The following is a 27,561-nucleotide window of genomic DNA, read 5'->3' on the forward strand; positions in this document are numbered from 1 at the left end:
AAAAGTACAAAGCAATAAGTATTTGGACGATTCTTATGACGAACCATTTACCATTGGCCATTTAGTAGAGTTTCTAACGTAAACACATTAGTTTATTGGTCTGTACGAATTAGAAAACATCAAATCTCCAGGAAAGTACTTTTAAGAAAGGCTCTAATAGAGGAATGGAAGAAGATCCCACTTCTTATTAATTTTTAACTAATAATTTAGTTAATTTAATGCTTAGAAGAGTTGCAATAATTACAAAATCAAAAAGAAATCCCACGAAGGAAGCATTATATACTTGTAAATTAATATAAATTTCTTTCTATTTATTGAAGTTTGAAAAATTAAACAGTTGTGCGAATACTTATTGCTTCAATATTTCTATCGATTAATTGCTTTTTCTTGTTAATTTCTCAACTTTCATAAATACCTACTTTTTTGTACTCTATCTATTCTAGAGATTTCCTAGAACATGTAGAATGTCAGTTTTTAAAAAATAAGTTAACAAATTACAATTTTACATAGTTTTTTTGGAAATTGATCGGTGTACGTATACTTTCTACACCCACTGTATGTATAATTATCATTTACCTTGGCAGTTTTAATATTAATAAATACTACTACTACTGCTGCTCCTCTTAACCGAGCCTGGACATAATGTTCAGACTTTCCTCAAAAATGGACTGCCTATGGGTAACGGGAGTCGACGGGGATGACTCAGAAAATTATTAGCAGCCGGTGGTTGCTGCTTGCAGGAAGTTGCTCGCTCTCCACCATCGATTGTCGCGTTTACAGGAAAATTTTCCTGGAAACGCGAGATCCGCAGCGTGACTCATCGTCCCACTGGCGAGATTCAAGGTCATCGATCCGCCCACCAAATGCGTCGCTCTGCAGATCTTCCCTCTGCCGCTCGACGAGAAAGAAAAACGGTTGCTTTGGGGAACGTGGGGGAGACAATGAAAGTGATTTACAATTGGAGGATTTAACGGCGAGTAAAAATAAAATGATACGTTGCTCCAGGCAGTATCCTTGGAATTTCAGTGGAAAGGCAACGATGCCACCTTACTCCTCGAAGAAAAAGGAACTATAGAACTGGGAGATTTATTTTGTATTTTTTTATTTGTCGTCTTTGATGTACAAGCAGGGACAATCGTGTAAAATGATGCGCTGAGAATACAGTTGAGTCGAAGATTGTTTACAATGCTGCTTTTAAACTAATTTTAACAGACCTAGAAGTAAAAGTACATCACAAGTAATTTGAATTTAACTTAGAGTCAATCTTAAGTACAATGCAATTTTAATACAAACTTTAACTCAATTATCTAATCTAGAGTAATCAAAACACAATAATACACTTTTCTACAATAATATTAGGTCTACCGGAAAATTCTGTCGGTTTCGGTTGCAACAACTTTCAACAAGTATGCGCATATTTGCTAAAAATGATATAGAAATTGCAATCGCGCTAACAACATGTCATAAATAACGATCAAAATTATATTATTCGATCAAATTTATTCAAGGCATGAAAAATGTATTATTTTGTTTTATTCTAAAAATGGACAGAACCTTCTGGTAGACCTAATACTTCCCGATATCGATACAGTGTAATTTAATAAAATCCTGATGCTCGCGATAAAAATGATGAGGAGACAGGCTCCCCATTCTCTGCTATCCTAGGTGTGCGTAACTACTCGACTGTATCTCGGGCCTAACGCTCATCTAATCCAGGCCTAATTTTTTAGATTGGCAATTGAGAGCCGTGTTTAACGATGTACTCGATGTTGGAGCGATTCCTTGCGAGGCTGTCAGTATTAATATCGCTGTGTTACGAATGCGAAAAGTCTTCGCGAGGGAGCGACAAATTCGCTCACGACTGCACGTATGTCGTGCTCTGGGCGCCGTGTTGGTATGGGCAGCCACGAATGACGCGTTTGATATGGGTATCAATCTCGCGGACTATCATTATTTAATGGTGTCACAATAATAGTTATGAGTGACAGCGGTTATTGGTATGGAGCGCGTGAGAGAAAGATAAGAACGACATTCCTCGCGGGTAATCGACGCGATTAGAGAATGGCAATGGCATTTAACACCTATGCTGCTAAATTAAAAATACAATCTATGTGGTATTACTCAACCCTCCTGGAATTGTACCTTGACCCTTCTCGGTTCCATTCAATCCATGGTTATTAGCTTTAACGGTTTGTCTGTTTAGTTGGTCTTCGGTCTGCAAGATTGCCAAAGGTAAGGCTTGACGTCTCAGCGTGGTGACCTAGGAAAATAATTTACAGGGAATATGAGATTGATTGATTAATCTTTAGTCAATGAAAGTTCCAGAAGAAAGTTTACAGCTCTAGCTATACGAAGAACAGAAAGAATACTTTATTCAATCGTACAATTTTTCTTACCTTCACTCTGTGAGTCGTCTGATATTCCACAGCTTCTGTAACATTGGAGAAGTACATTCCAAGAGAAAATAGACTGACATCCCCTTATGACGGAGTCTCGAAGAAAGGAAGCAAGGATCCAGTCGGTGAATGAATAGGCCTGAAAAAGAAACGGGGGTCCTCGTGTTTCCTCAGGTGTAAGAATGCGCGTACGGCTGTGTGAGTGGAATGTGAGTCATCCAGGTAAAGACGCTGTCGAAAGAAGGGGAAAGGGGCCAAAGAAGAACGATCAACATTCCCGGAGCAACCCCATGAGTCACCAGGTCGTCATCCCCCGTTGGCTCTACCTGCTGCCACCTGTTGCACCGACTTTCTAGGTCGCGTTCGGCTCCTAACCCGTCATACCCTCGCGTTTTCCCATCCACCTTGCGCGATTTCACATCTCCACGGCTGGATAAAACCCAAGGGGGACGGTGACTCACTCGAGAGAACCAGTTCCGTTCGGCTCGAGTGGGGGTACGTCAGGTATCAATTGGAGCATCGACGTGGAAATTAAAACGCCGAGTAGCTGGTCCATCCGTTATTATTTTTAATAATGTATGGTTCGAGTGTTCGACGTGCAGTGATATTATCTGAAACAATAAAAATGGGAAACGAATTAGAGGTGGACAGGTGAAAATAGAGATGAAATTTGGGGACAGGTTGGATGTTGACTTGTTGTGGAACCTATTTATGGTTGAGGAGTGTTTGATAGTCCAAGCATTATTATTCAGAATAATATTTCGAGTAGGAAATAATAATGATTGAGTAGGAAATAATAATGGTTAAAACAATGATACAGAAATTAGAGGTAGACAGGTGAAAATAGAGGTGAAATTGGGGAACAAGTTGAATGTTGACTTGTTGTGGAAGCTATTTAGGGTTGGAGAGTGTTTTTGATGTTCCAGGCATTATTATTCAGAATAATATTTCAAATCTTGAGTAGAGAATAATAGTGATTGAAACTATGATATACATAGAAATTAGACGTGAACAGGTGAGAATAGGGATGAAATTGGGGAACAAGTTGGATGTTGACTTGTTGTGGAAGCTATTTAGGGTTAAAGAATGTTTGATAGTCCAAGCATTATTATTCAGATTAATATTTCAAGTCTTGAGTAGGGAATAATAATGATTAGACTGCGGATCTTTAAACATTTATAGGAAAATCGAATGTGGAAGAACCTACAAAATGCAAACAATACGCAAAAATATAAAAAAGATTGAAAGTGAAGTACATGTTATAATATTTGCAGAATAAAATAAATTCCTATATAGGTTCAATTTTTGTAGGCACGTTCGTGAAGATTTTATTTTGCATAAAGATCCGCAGTCTAATGATGATTGAAACAATGATACAGAAAGTAGAGGTGAACAGGTGAGAATAGGGGTGAAATTGAAGGACAAATTGGACGTTGAGGTATTCTGGAAAACACTGCTTTATAAGTCAGCATTAGAATTTGCAAGCTGTATTATTGTAGCAGGGATTTCGGGAGATTTTAATAAACGAAACTCATTCACAGTTATGACGGGGACTTATTGTATTACAGAGATTACACCTGTTGTCATTGAACAACGGACGTTGGATAGATTGTATTTATTGACTGGAATTAAATAGGAGATAATGTTAGGTCGATTGCATCACACACGTAACGCGACATTCAAGAAGCATGACTCAAATGTGATTTCGTAGAAATTCAACGAAATCACATACCAAATAGTTCAGCAGTTTTACTCGAAAGCGTTATAGTTTGCAGGATCTAAAGAAAATACTTCGGACAGCTATACAAAATTTTACTTAATTTAATGATTTTGGAAATTTTATCAAATTAGTGTATTATGTACGGTGTATAAGAATGTCTAGTGGCGTTCAGTAAATACGCCTGTGAGAGATCAAATCCTATTGTTGACACCGAAAGAGTTAATACTTTAACGAGTAATTTTAAGGTTTCTATTTATCCTGAGTATAATCTGTTTTCTTTGGAATCGCTTATGCAACCCTTCCTTTCCTCTAAAACCGACTACATGGCAAAACGTATTTCCTGTGAGACATTAATTCGTTTAAAAGTGTTATGAATTATGAATTAGTAACCAAGCACATTCTAACATTATTCATATAATAAACATACATATAATATTATAGATATAAAATATGAGATAAATACAAGTACAAATCACATCCTTCCTATTTCATTTCATTTCCTTTCAGATACTTAATAAAATTCAACCATTCACAATCCAAAAATAAAATAAAACATAATATGTACATAATATGTATAATAACTACAGAAATAATACTAGAGAAATTTTGTAGTGACGGTATAATAACTATCTCATAAATGTAGGAAAATATTGTAAAACGAGAGAGATAACCTTTTTTTATAACACTTAAGGATATGTTTTACATATTAATTCGAGTAGCAAAAGAATAAGTCGCACGAACTCGTAGGATGACCTAACTCTCCGCTTAATTTCATTCCTGCACACGACAAAGACCACGGTCTAGGTCGAAATGTTTAAATAAACGTGACCAGGACATGGCCTACTCTAAAATCGCGTTTTCCACCGCGCCAATGATGTGTCATCGACGTGCTTTGGTAACGATTTTCGTAGAATCTCGCGCGGAATGAAAGAAACGCGCCACGTGACTACTACGCAACGAGCGTGTTCCGAGTTCCGAGAAAATTTCATTCAGGACTCGTGCACGATTTACGGCGAGCCTACGCGACCAGTTCCGGTTTCTGGGCGATGATTCACGGATCGAATTCCACCGGATAGACGCGACTCATTCAAGAAATCGGTTTCTTCCCGGAACCGATCGACTCTCGCGGTTTCTTGCGACTTTACGTCGCTCGATCCAGCGCGCGAAGCACGTTTCCACGTTTCCAGCCGATCGTGGACTGCTCGTACGGTACGATGTATCGGCGACCATCAATGGCGCAACGGCCTCGTTAACGTCAGATTTCCTCAATGTTTTTCGTTTTCGACTGATTAAGCGCGGAACACGTTCTCGCGGGCACTTGAACTTTGGGCGTGATGTTTACTTTTTGTTTACCCGAGTTATTTTTAATCAATTCACGCACCTGCTTTCAGGAGAATTAGCTTTTATCGGAATTTTTCTGTTGGAAGTAGAGATCACGGTTTTGAACGGGTATTAAAATACTCGGGTACACGGACCACGTGTACCGTGCATTAAAGGATTAAGAACACGGGTATTTTTAATAGACGGGTACCCGAGTGTCGAAATACGCCGACACTCGGATATCTAAATACACGGGTACCCGGGTTCGAAATACACGGATATCCAGGTACGTACACGTGCATCGAAATACACGAGTACGCACACATTATCGATTCAAGACTTTTGAAGACAAAAGACACTATATACAATTGAATGTAAAACTATTTCACTTCTTACTAAATTGAACATATGAAGCAATAGTATATGATTTATATATTGTACATAAGAAACTATATAAAAGTTTAAAAATGGTCATTTGACCAAACGTGATACGTTTAGTGTTAATAAGTTCCCCGTGTTAAGTTCCCTAGATATTAGAAAGTACTGTTTCCACCATTCAGCGTTTCTTTTAGTAATATACAGTGGGTGTAGAAAGTATTCGTACACCGATCAATTTACAAAAAAACTATGTGAAATTTGTAATTTATTAACTTTTTATTTTATAAACAACGATATTCTACATATTCTTGGAAATCTCTAGAATAGATACAGTACGAAAAGATTAGGTATTTTGTATAAGTGAGAAATCAACAAGAAAAAACAATAAATCGATAGAAATACAGAAGCAATAAGTATTCGTACAAGTGTTAAATTTTTAAAATTTCGTTTAAAAAAAACGAAATTTACATTAATTTATAAATAATTAATACTTCGTGGGATTTCCTTTTGGTTTTACAATTACTGTAACTCTTCCAGGCATTAAATTAACTATCATAAATGTTGATGTTATTCCGAGTAGGATCTCCTTCCATTCCTTTGTTAGAGTATTTTTTAAGTTTTCTTTACTGGAAATTTAATGTTTTGTAATTCCCACGAAGCAATAGATTGGTGTGCTTACGTTACAAATTCTACTGTAAATTCTACTGTAAATTCTACGGTTCGTCATAAGAGCCGTGCGAATACTTATTGCTTCTATATTTCTACCAATTTTTCGTATTTTCTTGTTAATTTCGCAAATTATATAAACTAGTAATTGTTGTTTAGACAATATTCTAGAGATTTCCGAGAATATGTAGAATATCATTGATTATAAAAAAAGAAGTTAAGAAACTGCAATTTCACAGAAAAGTTTCTTGGGAAATTGATCGATGTACGAATACATTCTACACCCACTGTATATACTCGTATGAAAGCTATGCCCAAGTGACTAACAGTGATCAATTATACATTAGTAGCAACTTAGAGCGGTGATTTAACATTGCACCGGATAAATTACTATAATACTTTCCCCCTTTTTCCATCGAAAGGTTACTGGACATTCTAACACCGATATGACCAGACTGCCAGCCGCCTCGTTAAGATCACGTAAGTGATTCGTACGAACAGGTATGCACGATCCGAGCCGCTGCACAGGTACGCGCAGGTACGTGACTCACGTACGCCAATTGGGTAAACAACGTTTCGAACCAGACTGTATGTTTTTCGAAAATATTTGAACGGTATCTGGTTACCGTCGTCAAATGTCTGTCTCGAATTCTACGACATCGAAACAACGACGATCTCGTTCCTAACGTTGCAATAGGCGATGCTTGAAATTTTTAGCTCGTTTGCAAGTCGGCGAATCGCGCGTTTCGCAACGCGACGAGATAACAGGCTAAGGAAAAATTCGATGCATCTCTCAGCTACAATAACAGAACTCTTAATTCGGTCAAAACAATCGATAAAAGTGATCCAATCGGTATTTGATGATCTTGAGAATATCGACTCTTTTATTCACATTTCGAGTTTGAGATTGTTTCAAAAATAAATTGATAAAATTGAAATAGAATGCTATAAATAAATGAACTGACGGCAAAATCATCTCGTGGCAAAAGAAGCCACAATGGAAAATATCTGGAGAAACGATGTTATCCATGCTGAAGTATCGTGACGTATAAGCACTACGAGAATACAAGAGTCGACAGACATCGATACCGTAATATCTCGATTCTATGTATTGGCTGCGATAAGATTTCAGCCAACAATACGTGACAAAAAATAGTACATAGAATGCAGCGTAGCGATGTCCTCGAGCGTTAAAAATTCGCGTTATCTGTCCCTGTTCCAAGCGTAACGTTCGTTCTTATCAGCACACGACCGATTCGCTATCGTTATCTGTTCGTAGATTTCGTGGTAGTCGTAGACGCTATTCCACGACCTCGTTTCATTCCGAACTGTTTCGTAATGTCGTACACCACGCGGGTTTTCCAATATTGATAGACAAATATTTACTCGTCGCGATTCCGTTCATGAATATGAACAAAAATTTGTTTCTGAGGAATTTGAATCCATTCTAGATAAACTTCGAAACCTTTAATGTCTCATCGTCTCTACAGCTTCTGTACTATAAGCTATCGTTTTTATTTGCATTTGCCATTTCCATTTATTTTTCTATAAGCTACCATTTTTATTTATATTTGCCATTTCCATTTACTTTTCTTAAGTGAAGAATCTAAGTGGTTCAGCAATTTTTAGAAAACAATTTGTAATTAATGTCTACCATATTAACGAACAATTAATAGAATACACTTTCAGCGATCTTTAAAAAACAATTTCTAATTAATGTCTACCATATTAACGAACAATTAATAGAATACACTTTCAGCGATTTTTGGAAAACAATTTCTAATTAATGTCTACCATTTTAACGAACAATTAATAGAATACACTTTCGCTGATTCGAAAAAGTCGTTCCGCCAACGTGGCAATCGCGACCTGGAGATACATCACGTTTCTATCGCGTAACAATTACAACACTGGAGCCAACCGCGCGAATCCTTACGTCACGACGGTTGCATGCACGAAACCGTTCTGAGACGTCACGTCACCGGTTGCTATTAACAGAAACATGATTAAGAGAAACGTGCAAGACCCTGAATCGCTTTAATCTACTCGTGAAAGTCAAATTAGCGGTCAGTCACGAGTGCAAGGACTTCTCCGAACGTTCGCGATATTATTACCCTGTACCTTCTAAGCTGTACTTCAGAAAAAGGATATTAAGAACGTGGACACCCTGTACGTGGAAGAAGGGTTCTACTGTTCGAGTGGAGTTGTAACTCATTGGACAGTCGAGTAACTCACGTTCATTAACCGATCAAGGCTCCAATTAAGTGCTCGTGCACTTGAAAAGATTCGTCTCGACCCTCTGAGCCCTAGAGTGCGAGATGAATGCACTAAATACTTCTCATTCAGTTTAGGGGACGCTTTGGGGAGGAATGCTAGGCAAACAGGTAGATTTCAAGGAAAAATAAAGTTAACAAATACATCTTGAGTCCTTGAAGACCTTTCGTAGGGTGGCTCAGTTAAACTCAATAGGTTTCGTTTAAATCATTCACATTTACAGTACACACTTTGGAAAGACAAGACCTTCATTTTACAGCATTGATAACCTCTCAAACTTCCTAGTGGGAGGTTCTCTCTACCAAGAGGACCCATACTCTTCAACCCTTAACCCCAAGGTATAATTCTCTTCAATGCAAAGCATCTATGAACATTCACAAGATGCTTCAACGCGAACAAGTGCACGGTTATCAAGGTTTGGGAGTTTGTTGCTCCTGGAAACATAGTTCCTCTATTCTATGATCACCCACATGCCTCATGGCATAATCCTCTGCAAAAAATAGCGTCTATCAACCTGAACATACACAAGATGCTTCTACGCGAACAAGTGCACGATTATCAAGGTTTAGAAGTCCATTGCTTCTACGATTCTTCTATTCTACCAATCATTTACCGAAACTCTGAAGCTCCAAACCTCGGAAAAATAACATTTCACCCCACCTAATCACTCCCACTAATTTGAATACTAGATCTGCAGTCTCGTCGAATCCTCCACGTGGCCGTTACGTAATCAGAGCGTCGCTGTTAGGTAACCAAAGCGTCACATTCTAGCGAGGTGGATTACTGACCTACGTCACCGCGGTAAACAGACGAACGGTTGGCTACGCGTCATGCACCCTGGGAGTTTTCCCTCCGTTTTGCTCCTTTTCGCGAGCCGCGACGCCTCCTCTCTCCGTCTTTCTCTCTTCGTGTTACGTTGCGACCAGGAACGACGACGTATCAACCAGCACGTCATCGTTGGTGACTCAACACGGTCGCTGCGCTGAAACGCCCGATCATCGTATCGTAATGCACCAGACGGCGTAATTGCGGCGAGCATGCAACGCCCAACGCACGCGAACCGGAGAAATGCTCGTCGCTGGTGTCCTGATAATTGCCAGGGCCAATTAAGCATCGGCAATCCTCGCAACTAGCTATCGAGGTAGGGGGAGTCGATTGGTCGCGTAAACGGATCGGTGGCAATTATTACAGGTGTGAGGAACCACGAAACGGGAACTCCAACCATGGAATTGATCCTTGAACGGTGCTAATTGGGGACTCGTTAATCTCGATGCATTAAAAAGGGTTGGATGCTGGAGACACCGAGGATCGATGTCAGGATCGGTGTTCGAGTTTGTTGCGTTCTCCTGAGGAATATTGTATTTTTTTGTTGTACCTGAAGATGTTACAGTGAATATGGATAAAAAGCAATGTTTCAGGTAGGTATGCCAAATCAAAGCAAGAAAAAAAATAATATCACAGACAAACACACAGATAAATAAAAATAAATTTGCTATAATAGCTATCGCATTAGACAATTTTCAGCTAGGAATATTTAACTATAATATTAAATCAATTAATTAAATTACTGCCAGTTATCTACCGATGTATTTACGTAGTACATCAGTCATCCTAACACCTCGCACCTAACTGCCACGCCTAATTCGAATATCAACGAACCCAGAATCCGTAGAAATTGTTCTTACATCGAATATCTGTCGGATTTATGCTCCCCCAAGTCGAGGGGCATAAATTCTCAAGTCGAAGAAACCGATACGGCAGGAGTGGAGCATTAGGTTGGTTAAAACGCTAATTTATGCGCGTAATCGGGCGGAACCACAATGGTGAAAGCGCGATTCGATCCCTGACAGGTACGGCGTCATTATCGTGACGTGGAACGTGTGGACTCGCGCCTGAAAATGTGGGCGAAGCGTCGCCCACCGCGGAGCTGCGCCGACAAGCGGAAATCGTGACACGCGCCTCTCTAATTACGACGAACCTGTGATAACGGAATAATTGATTAATCGAAACGCGTCAACGTTGGCGGTCCGTGATGATTTAATAACTCGCGGTCCATTTTCGCGCGTTTACCTGCTTTCAATATATTCCCACTGAGATCAACGTTTATTTTGGTGCCCACAAACATTGCCGATGAAAGCTTTAGGACATCGCTTTATACCAATAAAAAAAAGAATAATTAGGTTTCGGAAGGTTAGGAGAATTCAGTAAATGTAAATAAACTGAAAATTAAATGAAATGTGAACGCGGGAGAAAATCCTTGGTGATAAGTATGAATATCAAGATTTGTGAGTCTGTTGCTACTAGAAACATTCAAAAAGCAATTATAAAATAATTGAAAGTCGAAAAAGAATAATTGTAGATCCCCTTCTTGAAACATAAGTGAGACGCAAGATAACCAATGTTATCTTCTGCGAACTCCTAATCCCAATATAAATAAAATAAAATAGAAATAATATTCACAAAGTGAATATAAAATACTTGAAAGTGGAAACAGAGTAATTGTAGACTCTCTTCTTGAAACACAAGTGGGACGCAAGGTAACCAATATTATCTTCTGCGACCCAATGCTTCTAATCCCGAATGTAAAGTAATAAATTCCAGAAATATAATTAGGATGAGTCTTCAAAAAAACGAAACTGCAAATTCACGGTGCTCACAATGAAGAAATCCGTTGGTCGATTGTAACGTTTGCCCATCGATCACGCACACGCGTGCACCTATCTGTTCACGGATGATTCAGATACGCCTCGTGCCAAGTTGTTCCCTGTTTCCGTTCTTATAATATTATGCTTTATGTAATAGCGTTAATGACAGAGTTTCCACATCGCGAGACGTTTATACGAGGGAAAATCCGGAGAATCGGTAGGTGGTTGTTGGAACATTGCTCGATCGAGCGTGTTGCAACTGTCTGTCGTCTCAGATAGGCACGCTTCACCATGAATTATTTAAACAAACAATTCATCGCTATGTATCGCAATTATACATAATTTAAGAATACCTATATTAGAATTGCTTCAGTTCTGCAACGCCATCAACCTCGAGAAGATTGACGGGAATAAAAAATAATTCTTCCAGTTGAATAAGCGTTAATTACGAAACCTGTGGTTGCAGAATCGATCGATCAACGTTCCCCTAATGAATTATCTCGTTGCGTACGAAATTTACCGTTGATTAAGATTTTTTGTTCTCCCCCTCACCAGGTCTGTGCTGGTGCAAATATACCGCTTTCCACTGGAAACGAGATTGCGTTACAAGGTTGCGCCGCGATCGACGGTGTAAAATATAAATTTAATGGTCCGATAACGGCCGTTAAAGTATCCAATGGCGAACACGAAGAGAGAGGCGGAGAGATAAAATAAACTGAACGGTAAAAACGTTGAAATGTAAATTTCCACGAATGGCGTAGCGAGGAGGACACCGTGCTCAATTTGGTCAGAACAGAGTAGCTGGACCCATGATAAATACCGTGGGCGAACTGGTAACCATCGACCAAGTTCACAGTTCCCTTATCGACGTCGAGAACATCGTCTTTTCTAGACTACTTTGCCAGTTGACTCGCGAATCCATCTTGGGGGCGATACCGAGTTTTGGAGAACACTAGAGTGGGATGGAATCAAAAACATATCGATTTCAGCCAAATTCTAGGTAGAAAGTGAAAAGGTAAAAAGTACTCGACAGTGGTTTCAACCTTTTAGAAGATACTTGCCCCCAGATACTATTTTTAAAATAAATAACAAACCCTCTTAACCCTTTGCACTCGAGGCCTTTTTCTCTGGTATCTGTGAGCAACACGACATGCTTTCTTAGCATTCTATTGTGACGAATGCTAAGCTTAGATTGACTTCGAAAATGAGATTTCTAATTTGAGATTTGAAGATCAGGTCACCTTTGCCTCAACGACAATCATTTTATTGACACTTCGAGTTCCACAGAAATTAAACCTAAAGGAAACCTAGTGGTGACTGAGAGTCACCTCTCGAGTGCAAAGAGTTAATAACGAGTCCTCTTCTGTTTGGCAGAAAAATGATACAAGTGTCAAGGGACGATTAATTTTACTTACAGTTAATCTACTGTATAGAACATTGTTAGACTCCACTTTTTATTATAGTATGAGTCTCAATGAGTCCTACGCTCTAGCTACTACGCCAAACCGTAATCTGTCACTTTTTATTATAGTTAACAACCAAATGGGAGGATAGGAAAGATGTCGTCTTCTTTTGAAGGTCGACTTGTAGGTTCCTCGAGTCCTCTTGCTGCCAACTACGTAGTCATCCGAACAGAAACGTGCGGTGACGGTTACCGAAGAACATCGACGACCTTGAAACGACCTTGAAAATTAGTTCGCGGCACGCTTGTCGCGTCTGAAATTATTCTCTAATGCAGTTTGTTTGTTTGCAAGCGACGAACATGTTTAAGGTCTTCGCGACGGATGGGGCCACCCTGTATACGGTCTATTTGAGTCGGCATAATGGGAAGCTAGATGTTAATCTTCTGGAGGGGTCACTTGTCACGTGCCTTGTTTCTCTTATTACGTATACAGGGTGGTCCATTAGAAACAAACCACCTTGATACCCTCTTCACGGTTGCTGCTAATAGTGACAACAAGGTAAATACAAGCGAAATGATTGATTAGGATTCGCCGTGGCAACATACTGACCACCCGTAAGATCTCTCATCCCCCACGCGTCGACGGACACGCAACCACTCGCGTCCATCTGAGATGGCCAGAATATTAGTCGAATAAAAACGACACATAAAGATTTATTCGTGTATAGAACTAGTTAGGCTGCTTTGAGAGTTGTTTATTTTTTTTGAAGGCTTATATGCATCTTCAAGCATATATACTTTATTCTCCTTGAAGAGAACCCGTATGCCCAAGGTTGAAAATAAAAGTGAAATAGATACGTTTATATTAGCTCTGTGCAAACATTTTTACTTATCAGCAAAGGATCCAGATCCTAATCATATTTGAGCCTTTTCATATTTTGTTTCATAAGTATCATCCTTTTCCTTCCCTTCGTTCAAGAAGGGTACAATAAATAAATTTCGCCTTATATACCTCGCCGTAACACTGTACAAGATAAATAAACATTGACCAGAATAAACGGACGACCTCGATGACTCCTCGACCCTTCGTCCTACAGTTCGGGAAGAAGACCGCCAAGGCTTGGCACACCGTTTATGTAGGCCGGGGATTTAGCGCCAGCGCCTCTGAGAAAACAGCTGGTTCGGCTGCCAAAGGGATCGCATTCTGCGAACGCTATAAATCGATTCATACGCTCAGTGCTTCGCCACCTATTGCGAACCGACGCCCGATCTCGTTCTGTTCGACACGTTCCACGAACGCGACAGTCCTCGACACCTAGACCACCTCCAAATCGGGTGCACGTCTCATCGTGTTGCTCAACGACATTCGAGAAACGACTTCGGTCCAACGTTTATATTTGTTGATTACAAACAATAAAACTTCGAAACATGTAATCTCAGGCACCTAAAGAGACAAGCACATAGCGGAATTTTTCAGTTGGGAAGTGGATACCCTAGACACGCCAAATTGAAATGTGTTAGCGTGTATGCTTTGAAGTGTATACTGTAAAATTTTCATAAGAAAATATCGGAAAATGGAGTAGTGTCAGGCTCCTTTCGAAGCAGCGAGCTGTCTTGGAAATTTCAGCATCGATTTCAAAGCATGAGAGATTCACGCATGCATTATTAAAAATCCAGTACAGGAATTTTTCTACATTTTGATGTACTCGTTAGTTATCAAATTTTTAATGTTGACCACCTTAATTAATTTATGTATTCCATGAGTTAGCACCTAGACGTTAAATAATTTGGAATCTATGATGGAGTTAACCTTGCAATTTCAGTCACTCTGTTGATTTTAACGCTACTCAGGTGTTCGACTGCCCTGCGCTAAATGGAAGACTGCATCGCGAAGATAGGAAGAGTAAACAATTTCTTCTTCAAACACCCTGACGCAACTCAAACACTCCAAATTCAGACACAGTCGTTCTCGCTATTCGGTAGTCGAATCGAGATAAATAAAAGCTGGTAATATCAAACAACGGAGCGTCGTGCGTGTAAATCCATCGAGCTGGATGTCTTACGCAAGCACGGTGTGAAGTTAATAGCGACGGAGTTTCGAGCCCGAGACAAGAAAACGCGAACACAAAGGAGAACCAGGAAGCAATTACAAGGGACACGAGGACTCGAGCAGCATTTATCGTGTTCCACGGAGAGACCATTGACAATTGTTGCTCCGCGTGAAGAATTAACGATTGTCAGCCGTTTGATACCAGGTACTATAGAGTGTTACAAACGCTGACGGAACAATGTTACCTTTCAGAGGGAGCAAAGGGGCACGCGGTTACTCGCAGAAGTGTTCCTTCATCCCAAGAGTAGAATACCCAATTCTTTTCCTCGCATTATGTCAGCCTGCTAGTCATATTGTGAATTTTTATTTGACCAAAGTTTTTCTTTTAATACCTTCTACTTCATAAATACGCAACAATGTACGTAGAAGTAATTATTTTGCTTGCCACTCGAATCTAATTTTAGATAAATCGATATAAAAGTAACTAATATTGTCAAGTTCTTGAAAATTGTATAACATTTATATTCTATAACATAGTCAATCTATTTATTAAAAGGTTTTATTATAAGTATTTGTTTCTTTGCAAATGTAAATGCAATCCAATATCCTTTTGCATTTGAAGTAGAAGAGATGGCAAGAAATAATACATACTATCCTACAGCTTATCGCATTAACCGAATACCGAATACATTAAACTCACGAAATTTATAGGAAATTCTTCCATCTTCCATTTCAGATAGAGATGGGCAAAACCCTAGGCTTTGAATAAATCTGATGTCTGCCAATGTGTTTGAACATTTTCCAGAGAAAGAAACGAGACAAACATATCAGCAAACTTCAGATTTATTCGATACCTAGGGTTATGCCCATCACTGATTTCAGACTGTCTGTTGCAAATAAAACTGTAGCTCTCCAATTCCTTGCCTGTACTTTAAAAGAAATCTGCAAATCCTTCCTATAGTTTAAAAAAAAAATTAATTCGATCCCTCCTCTTGTCTTCCTCCCCAAAAAATGGCCAAAGAACTTTTCTTCTTGGTCCATTACCAACCCCCCTGAATTCGTGGCCCTGAAGTCCAATGGATCGATGAGTCCCATCCAGCAAGGAGAAAGTTTCCCAACAGGAAGGAAGCACCCAAAGCCATAAGCTGCCCACCGAGGCATCGATATCCTGTTCTTAGCCGGTCAATGACTAACAGTATCCTCCAGGCACAACTCCCATTTTGCAGCAGACGAAAATCGTCGAGTCGTCGGGCCAGGGGCACTTAAGCCTCGTAATCTCGTAATGCAATTCTTTCGGGCGACTAATTCGGCGAAGTGAGCAAATGGCCCCTTCCGTTCGCTTTTTTCTGGGGGACTGCAGGGGGATGAAAGTAGAGGGAGCAAGACGAAAATCAATACCCGCGTCGAGACCCCCCGTTCGTGCCTGCAAACCACGAGAACGGGGGTTTCGTGCTGCGGGAACGTGTCCAGGGTCGTCCTCATCGACCGTCGTCCCCCACATTATACCGAAAACACCTGGACTGAAGAGTTGCGAGCGAAATAAATAATGCATCTAGCCTGCCTCCTCGAAGACGCCCTCTTTCGCAACAACCGCCACGTAGGAGCGAAGTCAGGTACAGTATTGGGGAAAAATAATGAGTGCTGTGCTTTGGAACACGGAAGCAATTGTCTTCTCAAGGCTGCTGGTAGGTTAATTCCATTGATACGATTTTATAATGCTGGTGATGAATAAGTGTTTGGGGTTGCAAATTATTTTTGTGCTTTTATGTTCATTTAAACTGGATATTAAACAAAAATTCACAGACTTCGCGCACACGCAAGAGTTGGAGAGATTGAAAAATCAAATGACAGGATATCTCACGACTAACTTATCACGAACCACCACTTACTGCACCATATTTAATGATTTCCCGCGACAGGACATTTTTATTTCTCCGAAAACCCCTTCATTGGTTTGTGACGTACTAAGAGCCAATTGTAACGGAACATTCTTTTGTTACTATAGTAAAATCTCTTTAAATGCACAAATTTCTATACAATAAATGCACAGAAACCATCTCCACCACTTTACACTTTACATTTTTAGTATTGTTAATAATTAATTTAACTCTTGTGAGAAATTAATATTTTTTTGTTGCAATCAATAGATATTAAAATATTGACACGATTAATGTCTCGAATGAATACTTATTCTGAACCGTAATTGTTATTAATGTTTAATCGAACACTGAATGATACTGTATGTTCATAAATGTTGAATTATTTCGGATTAAGTTTTAATTGTTCCAATCAGTAGATATTAAAATATAGAAAAATATCTCGCGACAAGCTGTGTAACGAGACATATTTATTCTGTTACTACCCACCCATTTCATCGTCTCACAGCATTTTTCACCATATAACGGGACATGAATTTCGGCTGTTCGAAAATAAAAAGATTTTCAATCTTAAAATATTTACTTGATATTTCGTTACGTTGAAGTGCCAAGCTTCATAGCAATGGAACACGCTAATTGCTTCGACATCTTGTTTTGTATATTCTCTTGGAATGTTAGCTTAAGGAGACGACTCTTCTCGCGTCGTAATTATTAGCTGTGATAACTGAAATATTTCTGTTCAATCTAGAGTGATAAATGATTCAATGCAAAGGCTTCAAATTAATGTATACGCCTGATATATATGAATTCTTTTCTCTGAAGGGTTAACCCTTTGCACTCGAGAGATGATTCTCAGTCACCATTAGGTTTCACGGAGCAAATCTACAATACCCAAAGTTTTTAGGTTCAATTACTTCGGAGGTCGACGTATTAGGTTGTCCCAAAAGTTTCTTCCATTTCATTAATAAGTAATACGTACGCAATATTTTATGTCTAATGTTACATTATTAAATTGCATTTTGCTCCGTTACTGTTATACAATATTAACATCTAATAAATTAGGTTGTCTATTTATATAAACACTGGCACAGAAAATAATTGAGCGCAAGTCACGGAAGAAACTTTTGGGACAACCTAATATCAATAAAGTGATTGTCGGTGAGGTAAAGATGACCTTCTTCCAAAATCTCGATAGCTTAGAACTCACAGTAATAGAATGTTAAGAAACATCTCGAGTTGCTGATAGATACCAGAGAAAAAGGCCTCGAGTGCAAAGGGTTAAGAGCTCCGACAAATTTGCAGCTCGTAGAATCGATTTGCCAGCGACTCGACCGTGACCTAGACATGTCGAGGCAATCGGTATCGACAAATTCGTCGACAAATCGTGCTCGAGCACAGTCGAGCGCCGCCGAGTACCAACCATGGGGAGTCCATCGCAAGGTGCAGTCAGAAATTTTATTCCGTCGGCGTGCACAGCTCTGAATAATGCGGTGCCGTGCAGCACGCGTGGAATATCAATGGCGGTCTATGGATCCCTAGAACGCGCGGTGCACGAACCCTTAACATCCTTCGAATCGTTTTACAGACGATCCTTCTCCTTCTGCGTCGTCGCGTCCCTTTCGAAGCTGCTGTTTTTCGCCCCTTCCGCCCACGCGACAATAGGCCAAAGGGACACGCCTGAGTTCTCCAAGGGGGGCCTCCAGCATCCATAAACTCTTCCTCAGGGCCGTGTCGCGAATTCTTAATCTCCCTAAATAATTGTTACTTCGTGACCAACGAATTATTTTTATCTGTTTACTCGAATAAATGTGGGAATCGTACTTGGATTCTGATAATACACTACTATTTTATTAGTTTGTCTGGAAAGTCTGTGCCGATTTTTGGTAGGTGGTACACGTTTGTTTATATTGAAATGATTGAAAACAATTAACATGAGTGCATCCCTTAAAAGGTGGAAAGGTCGTGGAACAAAATGGTATTTATATAATTCAATAAATGTATATCAAAATTCAAAGGCACATTTGAATTTTTCTTAAAAATTGGTACGAACTTTCTGGACAACCCAATAGTAATATTCTATGTACCTGAGATACTGATATTATACATCGTTCTATTAATTATTAAGTACGCTATTGTTCCTAAACGGTTTCTCAGCGATATTCCTCGCGCGACATCGATATCGCGGAACGTTATTCCGCCACGTGCGTTGGTTGCACAAATATTTTCACCGCGAACCGTTCGCCGTTTCCTCGAACTCGGCCCAAAAATCGGTCAGTATTTTCGCAATAATTTTTTCGATTAGTTGGAAGGCGTCCAATCGATGTATTCCAAAATAAACGACTCGAACGATGTTCGCGTGTTCCCGTGGGTTTTAAAAGCTGATTTATACGTGCACGTTTTGATATCGGTTAGAATATAATCGAGACTCTTGGTAAATAAATTTATCGGACGCATATATCAGCGAGCTAATAAAGAAATTAGAGAGTAAAGATTCTGTGGGTTCTCAAGCGCTATAACAGACAATTTATTTAAAATTTATCCTAAAGGATACTCTTGTCGCGATGAATCACTCATTAAAGATACCAGGACATGGATGAAATAAATTGATTAACACGTGTATGGATGACAGGAATTTTCACTAAGAAATTAAGTAAATTAATGCTGATGACGAGATGTTGAAGAAAATAAATCTGCATAGGATTCATGAAATAAGTACCAGTTTGAATTCAACAATTACAAGTTCCAGTTGTATAGAAACAAAGTTTTAGGCTCGTATAAATTTTCACGAGTAGTTTGGTAATCAACGTGTTAAAAAAATATCTCGATTACACTTAAACCAGCCCCATATGATGTAGCCACCTCCCAATGTTGCATTATTTGTTACAGATGAAACGAACGGTGCGTTTAATTTCTGCGCCGTGCTGCCACTCGCGATACGCGAAAGAACTTGAAACAGGAAAAGCCCGAGGGCGTGACTACGCAAACGGTTCTGCACACGGCTTTCGTTTCGCAATTTTCCCCCGCTCGAGGCCCGAGATAAGCGACGATCAAACAGGAAACCGAGACGAAACGAATCGAACACCGCCCTTCGACGTAATAAACCAACGAGAATTGACTCGACAGAGATTTTTATTTACAAAAGAGAGATCAAATGTGATATTGCACTTCGAAGGAGTACTATTCGGGCATGAAATACTCGTTACCATCGAAAACCAAACGATCTCACCCCGAAAAAGAAATAAACTCGAAGATGGAAAGAGTGATTCCGCAACCACCAGAGTCTTCGAGTTAATGTTAACTGTTCACGGATAGCTTTTAACAATTTCCTTGAGTACCCCGGTATAAAGGACCTCGTTACCATTGGACCGATCTTCGTATTCTCCGATCCAAGTCATCGAACGACACTGAATGGACAAACTGGCACACAATGGAGGCCCGCATTTTTAATCGGAGATCTACCGGTCGATCGATCAAAAAGAAGAAATAAGAAGAGATTCGGTTTTAATTTCCAACGTGGGAGAGATTAGGATCGATAACGGGCGCGACATCGCGAGGTAGTCGGTGAAGACTCGAATTAAAGACGCAGTCGCCCCATTGAAATTCCGCAGCATGCTTCCACCACGTGGGCGTTTACAGCGGAGCCCGAAATTGATGTATATTAATGACGCCTCTATAGTATGGGGATCCCGTTCCGAAATCCTTTGTTGGCGGATGAAGCCAGGATGAAGAGAAACGCCATGCAACGGGTAACAAATGTCCCCTACCATTTATTTCGGCTGCTTCCTCTTCTTGTAGCCACCGACAACTCGAGCCAATGGACGTTCCTTTTTCTTTTCACGTCTTTTGTTTGTAATTCTAATTTATTCTTTCGACTAGACGCCTTCCTCTCGTACAATTTCACCAAATTGCGGCGAAACGGAGGCGAATAGAACACTTGGTGTTTCCTGCACGGAGTTACTCGTATTTATAGATGGGCTCCCCGTAGGTAAAGCGTTGAGATGTCTTCGAATACAACCTCTTTGGGTTTTTGTAACCTTTTGCTCGGGGTCCTCGGTTCGTCGAACTCGCAGATTACGGAAGGAGGATTTAAATTGGACTTGAAAGACACCCTGTAGATACGGGAACGTCGGGGTCTCCGTATGCACGGCCATGGGGGTCAGCACGCGACCAGCTGTCTCGCCAATGGGGGTTACATGGGGCACAAGGAAAAAAAGGGCCGATCGAAAGGGTGGGGATAGTTAACGAAGGGAACCATCCTATGGCGGTGAAGGGTCAACGCACTCCAAAGGTTTCTGGCTTCTACTCCACTTGACTCGAAATTTCGGCTTTTGTTTCTCGGCCCGGGCAGATTGGACCAATTGCCCTCTGTTCCAACCTCGCGCGCATAACTCGATGAATAAAATATGGCGCGAATTCATCGTTATTTATCGTTGTTCCAGCAATCATCGAACAAATGTATGCATAAAATTGATTCCTATCGACCCGGTGGTTATCTATGTTGAGCCGTGTAAACAAGTTTCCAATTTATCATCGTTCGTTTGGTTTCTGTCGTTGATGTTCGTTTGTTATGTTTATCGGAGCGTAAATTATTAACGATAATATTGCGACACGTGGCGAGGAAGATAATTCTTTCGGTAACTACTACAGCTATTTTGATCCCACTGTCTACGATAAATATTTTCACTGCTTATGGATCTATTTCGTGTACTCGAGCGAGTAACTCTCGGTTTTGAACTTGCTTCGCAAAATTCGCAACGATTCATCGCGCGTACATACGTTGTTCCAAGAAGAGATGATTGGCAAAGCTCGGTGGCAAGGTTGACCCTAACCGATCGACCTTGCGCTTTTATCATCGTTAAACACGAAATCCGGTAGATGCGTTAACGACCGAATAGAAACGCTTCTGGGAATGCAGATTGCATAGATTAATCTTCAACCTATAAAAGATGCAGGAATAAAAAAATAAAAATAAACATTAGACATTAAAGCACGCAGTTTACGCTTAACTATCGTTAACGCTTTTCACTGAAGCACTGAAAAAATTCATTCTGTGAGCTAAGTGTCAGAGGAGATGAATTCGAAGTCTGTAAACAAAATTGAATCACGGTAGAAATTTTCGAGAGTATTATACCCTAGGAACAAGACGATCAAATTTCGCCTACCTGTCCTTCGAGTTGTCACAACTATCTATTGACCCTATCTGTGTGACAACTCGAAGGACATTACCGTGCCATAGAAGGTACAAAACGTGCCCTGATATAACAAACAGGAAGACACCCAACTGTTAGACTAGTAGACACTCCTGACCTTGGTGATTATCCTACCAACTGGAAAGCCTCCCTGTCTGCAAAGTGAAAGCATGTTTTGCACCTCCTATTGTACGTCATATTTCAACGAAACTCTAGGTTTCTGAAAAGAAACGTCATGCGAAGCTAATCGCTTTATCGCTGAGCTAGCGACCTCATTAAGAAGCTTCGCGACCGTGCAAGATCAGTACAGTTACATAACGTTGTGTCATTAGACTTTCCTCGAAATGCAAGCGCGACCATAAATCCCTTCTAGCTGTTGACACTGCGTAACCGTGTGGCGAGTCTTATTCACCGGTTTATTTTTAAGCGTACTCCCCTCTGTGCCGGCCCCAATTACGTAAGGAGCGCGTCTGAAGGGTGAAACGTCGTAGTCGGGGTGTCTTTTCGCGAATCGCGCCGCGATGGAACCAGGCCAACCCTTTCCTCGCCATTAGTACGCTGCGAACGCGAATCCTTGCGTTTCGCCTCGCCACGTCTTGGACAATAGTCTAGAAATTTTATTTTCAATTTTGTATGATTATTCGAGATTGTATGGAAGACCTAAACCAAAGTTAGAACGTGTATTACTAAAAATAATATTTCTACTGATTTCTAGCGATTTTAATTTGGTTTTCCAAACCTCCAAGCATCAATTTCCACTTCTATTTATATTTTGTATGATCATTCGAAATTGTGTGCGTAAGAATTAACTGATCGGCATTGTTTTGGCGGCACACAACCATTGTCGCTCACCGATCGCGAACGGGTCGGGCAGGGGTGTCTCGGCTTTGATTCACACTTTGTTTTGTAAGAATTCGCCGATCGACATTCTTTTGGCGCTCTTTTGTTTAACAGAGCGCCGTCGACAACCGTTGACGAACAGTCAGTCACCTGGCGGATTTTATGAGCATTGGTCGTTCCGAATAAAGTCATTTTCAGTAGAGATTTGTGTTTATCTATATCCATCCTAAAATCGTCTCACATTTGGAAGACCTAAATCAGTAGTTAAAGCGTGTATTATTGACAATAACATTTCTACACTATTTTAATATTGTTTTCACTCATTGCCTGTTATCTCCTTCCTTCTTCGTTTCCATTGCCAAACTTTCTCAAATCATCGTTGCACCGATACTTTCACCGTGGTGTTTACTCTGAGCGCAAACAGATCGATACCGTCGTTCGAGGAACTGATATCGGCAGAAGTCGAGAGATAAGATAGCCGCAAGGTGAACTTTAAAAGAGGCACGTCGTCGAGCCACGAAAATGGTCGCGGTCGACCCACGTGGCGATCGACCAGCTCCGAAACGACGTCTCCTCGAGGATCGAGGAGAAGAACAACGGATCGAAGGACATGCACGAGGAGGAAAGGATAGTCACATGGGAACCACCCACACCTATCGTTCTCACTCCTTTTTATTGCTAGATCCGCGCTCCAAGGAGGCTGCCAATCGATTGTGCGATCTGAAACGTATCGCGCCAAGTATTCGTGTCGTGTGGGAAATATTCATGCGAAACAGATGAGTTTGAATCTCGAGTTTGAGCCTCGAATCATCGCAAACATCGCAAAAATATATATGCTTGTCTCAACACACGTTGTATCGCCCAATATACGCATCGATACGAAATGAGTTTTCTTCAACGTCTCGGTTTCCATCAGTTACAAATTCACAATAACAAAATTGTTGACTCTGTGCAAGCAAAAACAATTCACCTTGCCAAATGTAGCTATCTATCGCATCTTCAAGCGGCAGTGATGTCAAGTGGAACGACTGGCAAGTTTGTGTCAAAGTTACGAGGCATAAAGTGCTGCCAATACGAAATCATCGGAACATAAAGGATTAACGGTGAAATTAACGTTCGCGAAATGCGGAATTTTCAAGAAGATGAAAGGTAGTCCCCTACAGGGACGCGATAAACGTTAATAGCAGAAGGCATCGCGGTGTGACGAAGGGATAATAAGATCTATTTTAAATTTCTTGCGTTACAGGCGTTTCCCTCGAAGCGAAACGCAATCGCCTGCGCATACACGGAATTAAAAATGACGAAGACGTTAGGCTGAATCTCCTTCGATCAGCCGTTACGATCGTCGTTTGATTCAATGGCGTTTAAGAATTTGCATACAACTGCGCATCTGTCCTCGGTGCGAGTGTGCATCGCGAGAAGAGGAATAAATGGTCGAGAATATTATCGATTCATCTCTCGAGTGAGCTCTCAATTTTGAACAAAATTTAAGATACCCAAGATAGTTTCTGGAATTTATTAATCGCGATGAAGGTTGCTCACTTGCGATACTCAATTTTTGGGAGTGTTTGGGAGTGTCTTCTAGGGCTGATACGCGCGCGGCAGCGCTTTGAAGTTCGACGACCGAGCATTCGTTACTGATGAACTTAGTTCAAGATAAGCAAGATCGATTTGTGTTCAACCCAGAATATTTGCGAATTTATAGTTCCAAATCGGGCACTACTGTATTCTATGTCCAGTTTCTATACTTTGTTCCACACAATATCTGCCTCGATGCTATTCTTAAATGTGAACGCATACATTACTAGCTTCACGCTAATTTGTGAGTCAGAATTACATTCAGCTTATGGTGGTGTCTCTTACGAAGTTGCTTTAAGTGTTTCTATGAAGTCGAATTAGTTGTAGTGGAAGGAAGGATTTCTGGGCACTCCTGGGGATCTCCTTGGCATGGACATCATAAATCGATTACAACCTCGATGTACTATCGTACACCATCGCCTACTATCATATATTATTAGGTTGTCCCGAAAGTTTCTTTCGCGAGTTGCACTCAATTATTTGATGTGGTCGTGTTTATATAAATAGACAATCTAATTTCATAGATATTCACGCTGTCACAGTAATGGAGCAAAATGAATCGTGCACAATTCAGTAATGTAACATAAAACATAAATTATTGTGCATGTATTTCTTATTAATAAAGCGAAAGAAACTTTTGGGACAACCTAATAGTTTGTCTGGAAAGTCCATGCCGATTTTTGGTAGGTAGTACACGTCTGTTTATATTGGAATGTTTGAAAATAATTAAAATGTGTGCATCTCTTAAAAGATGGAAACGTCGTGGAACAAAATGGTACTTATATAATTCAATGAATATATATCAAAATTCAAATGTGCTTTGAATTTTTCTTAAAAATTGGCACGAACTTTCTGAACAACCCAATACTATATCAGATACTATCATAGAAATTACTCCATTGCTCAAAATTTATATTTTCTTTCCACCGTAAGGAACCAAAGGATGATTAAGTGATTATCCAAAGGCAGGATAAAGGAAGAAATTCTCTTCTCCCAGCGTATTCAATTCCCTGTTTCTTAATTGCGCGCGTTTATTGCTCGGCAGCCTCGCGTTTCTCCACGGAAAACGCGTTCACCCCGTTCTTTCTCGTCAAGAAGCGTTGGCCTTCGGATTATGCGTAGCCGCGGCAGGCGGAACGCGCGTTTACACGGGCTCGTAGATTCGAAACGGCGACCCTGGCTCACTGACCCTTTTAAACCAGCGAACCTTCGCCTCGCCTCGCAAACAGTCTGGACTTGGTGTTGCAACCGATGCCTCGCGGCGAACGCTGCAGCATCCTTCGACTCTCCTTCTCCTTCTCTTGTTTGCAGTACTACAAGTGTGAGATCCACGATAGTCGAGCAAAGATAATTAAACTTCGAACTACTCTTTAGGACCTAGAGGTTGTTTGTATTATTGTTGTAAAAATTAACCCTTTACACTCGAGAGGTAACTCTCAGTCACTATTAGGTTTCACGCAGCAAATCTATCAGCAATAATGTTTCTTTAGGTTTAATTTCTTTGGAACTCGAAATGTCAATAAAATGATTGTCGGTGCGGTAAAGGTGACCTGATTCGCAAATCTTGATAGCTTAGCATTCGTGGCAATAGAATACTAAGAAAGCATCTCGAGTTGCTGGTAGATACTTAAAAAAAAAGGCTTCGAGTGGAAAGGGTTAAGAGTTTTCCAGAGGGGACTTTAGAATGTGCGTTTCAATACAGTACAAATGTTAACCTCTTGAGGAATATTAACACGTATGTGTGCATACGTTTGTTTTTGTGTTTAAAAATTACTGTTACTTGCGATACTATTTAGAATTAAAAGAATATACAACAATAAAGAGAGACAGTATGTTTGTATGTCAAAATCGATAAAGGTTGCTTTGGTTTGCATGTACTCGATGAATCAAAAGAAAATCCCCATTTGAAATTCATCCCTAAAATCCATTCAACCCAAGAGGCTAAGGAATATGTTAGGTTGTTCCGAAAGTTTCTTTCGCGAATTGCACTCAATTATTTTATATGGTCGTTTTTATATAAATAGACAAACTAATTTCATAGATATTCATGTTGTAACAGTAATGGAGCAAAATAAATCATGCACAATTCAGTAATGTAACATAAAACATAAAATATTGTGCATGTATTACTTATTAATAAAGCGAAAGAAACTTTTGGGACAACCTAATATCTAATAGTTTTGTTTTAATTGGGAGTAGTTAAGACCGTGTTTCAAACTGTATTGATAATTAATACAGGAACTATAAACAATCATCTTTGGTAAATATGTTTAAAAATGAAAGGAACTGATCGCGAAGGCGTCGAAAAAGCACGTCCAGAATATCCAACACTTCCCCCATTCGTCTCATTACCGCATTCCCGATCGTTCGGTATGAAAAATTCTGCCGCTTACCCGCGAACGTGGGCCATAAATTACCATCCCATGGCCGCGATTCGCTCGACATCACGAAAAAAGAGCTACGGAGCTAAGCTGCCGGGAAGGGGACGACGAGAAATGACGAAGAAGAAGACGAAGAAGTGGAAGAAGCGAGGAAGCGCAAGACGAGCGGACGGAAACCCTTCAGCAGGGCTTAGGAAATTCGGCACCGTGCCAATTTTCCAAATTGGGAACGATGACTAACAGCTCGAGAAGCGAGGACGGCCAATCGCGTGCTCGCTCAATTTTAGCACCGCCAATCGGCCGCCACGTAGATCGAGAATCGCCACCCCGAGTGTCAACACAACAACCGTAACATCGTCCGTGGTTCTGGCTCACTTGTATCCCCCTCTATCCACGACTTCACTTCTGGCCTTCTTCCCTTTTCTTCCTTTCTGATCATCTGCCAGCCCGTTGTTGCAATCAGCAGCGCGCAACTCACTAGCCGACGATCCTCGATCGCGGATAGATCCTCGCCATCGAGGAGTTGCATCATCACGAGAGTCTGGATGACCTTTACGGGGCAAATTTTATTTTGAAAGGGAAAACACGACTCCACGGAACGTTTTCAGTCTCTTTACAATAAAAATTGAAACGACTGGTTTGAATATATATTAAAAAAATAAAAGCTATTATTTTTGGTTAACAATAATGGAGCTAAATTATATGGAAGACCTAAACCAGAAGTTAAAACGCGTTGTATTAAAAATAATATTTCTACCGGCTTCTTGCGATTTTAATTTGGCTCTTCAAAGCCCCAAGCATCAATTTCCACTTTCCATGTAAAAACATGAAAAAGCCTCCACGCT

The 27,561-nt window shown here is 40.3% G+C and overlaps 1 protein-coding gene across 15 annotated transcripts in view; it reads right to left on the reverse strand.

The window, feature by feature from the left end:
• Window positions 1-1,085: 1,085 nt before the first annotated feature.
• Window positions 1,086-27,561, reverse strand: part of LOC128886442 (uncharacterized) — a 90,631-nt gene continuing 64,155 nt past the window's right edge. For 13 of the 15 annotated variants that reach the window (XR_008459808.1, XR_008459806.1, XR_008459807.1 and 10 more), the window contains 2 exons: window positions 2,397-3,007; window positions 1,086-2,260 (listed from right to left, as the gene is read on the reverse strand). Coding sequence is in view for 1 of the 15 variants with exons in the window: in XM_054141376.1 (XP_053997351.1) it covers window positions 2,184-2,260; window positions 2,397-2,535 (216 nt within the window). In the remaining 14 variants the exon portion in view is untranslated. The remainder of the gene's footprint in view (window positions 2,261-2,396; window positions 3,008-27,561) is intronic. The other 2 variants (XM_054141376.1, XR_008459819.1) reach the window with 2 other exon arrangements.

This window comes from Hylaeus anthracinus, unplaced genomic scaffold (assembly GCF_026225885.1).
Source record: "Hylaeus anthracinus isolate JK02 unplaced genomic scaffold, UHH_iyHylAnth1.0_haploid 11982, whole genome shotgun sequence".
NCBI classification, from domain to species: domain Eukaryota; kingdom Metazoa; phylum Arthropoda; class Insecta; order Hymenoptera; family Colletidae; genus Hylaeus; species Hylaeus anthracinus.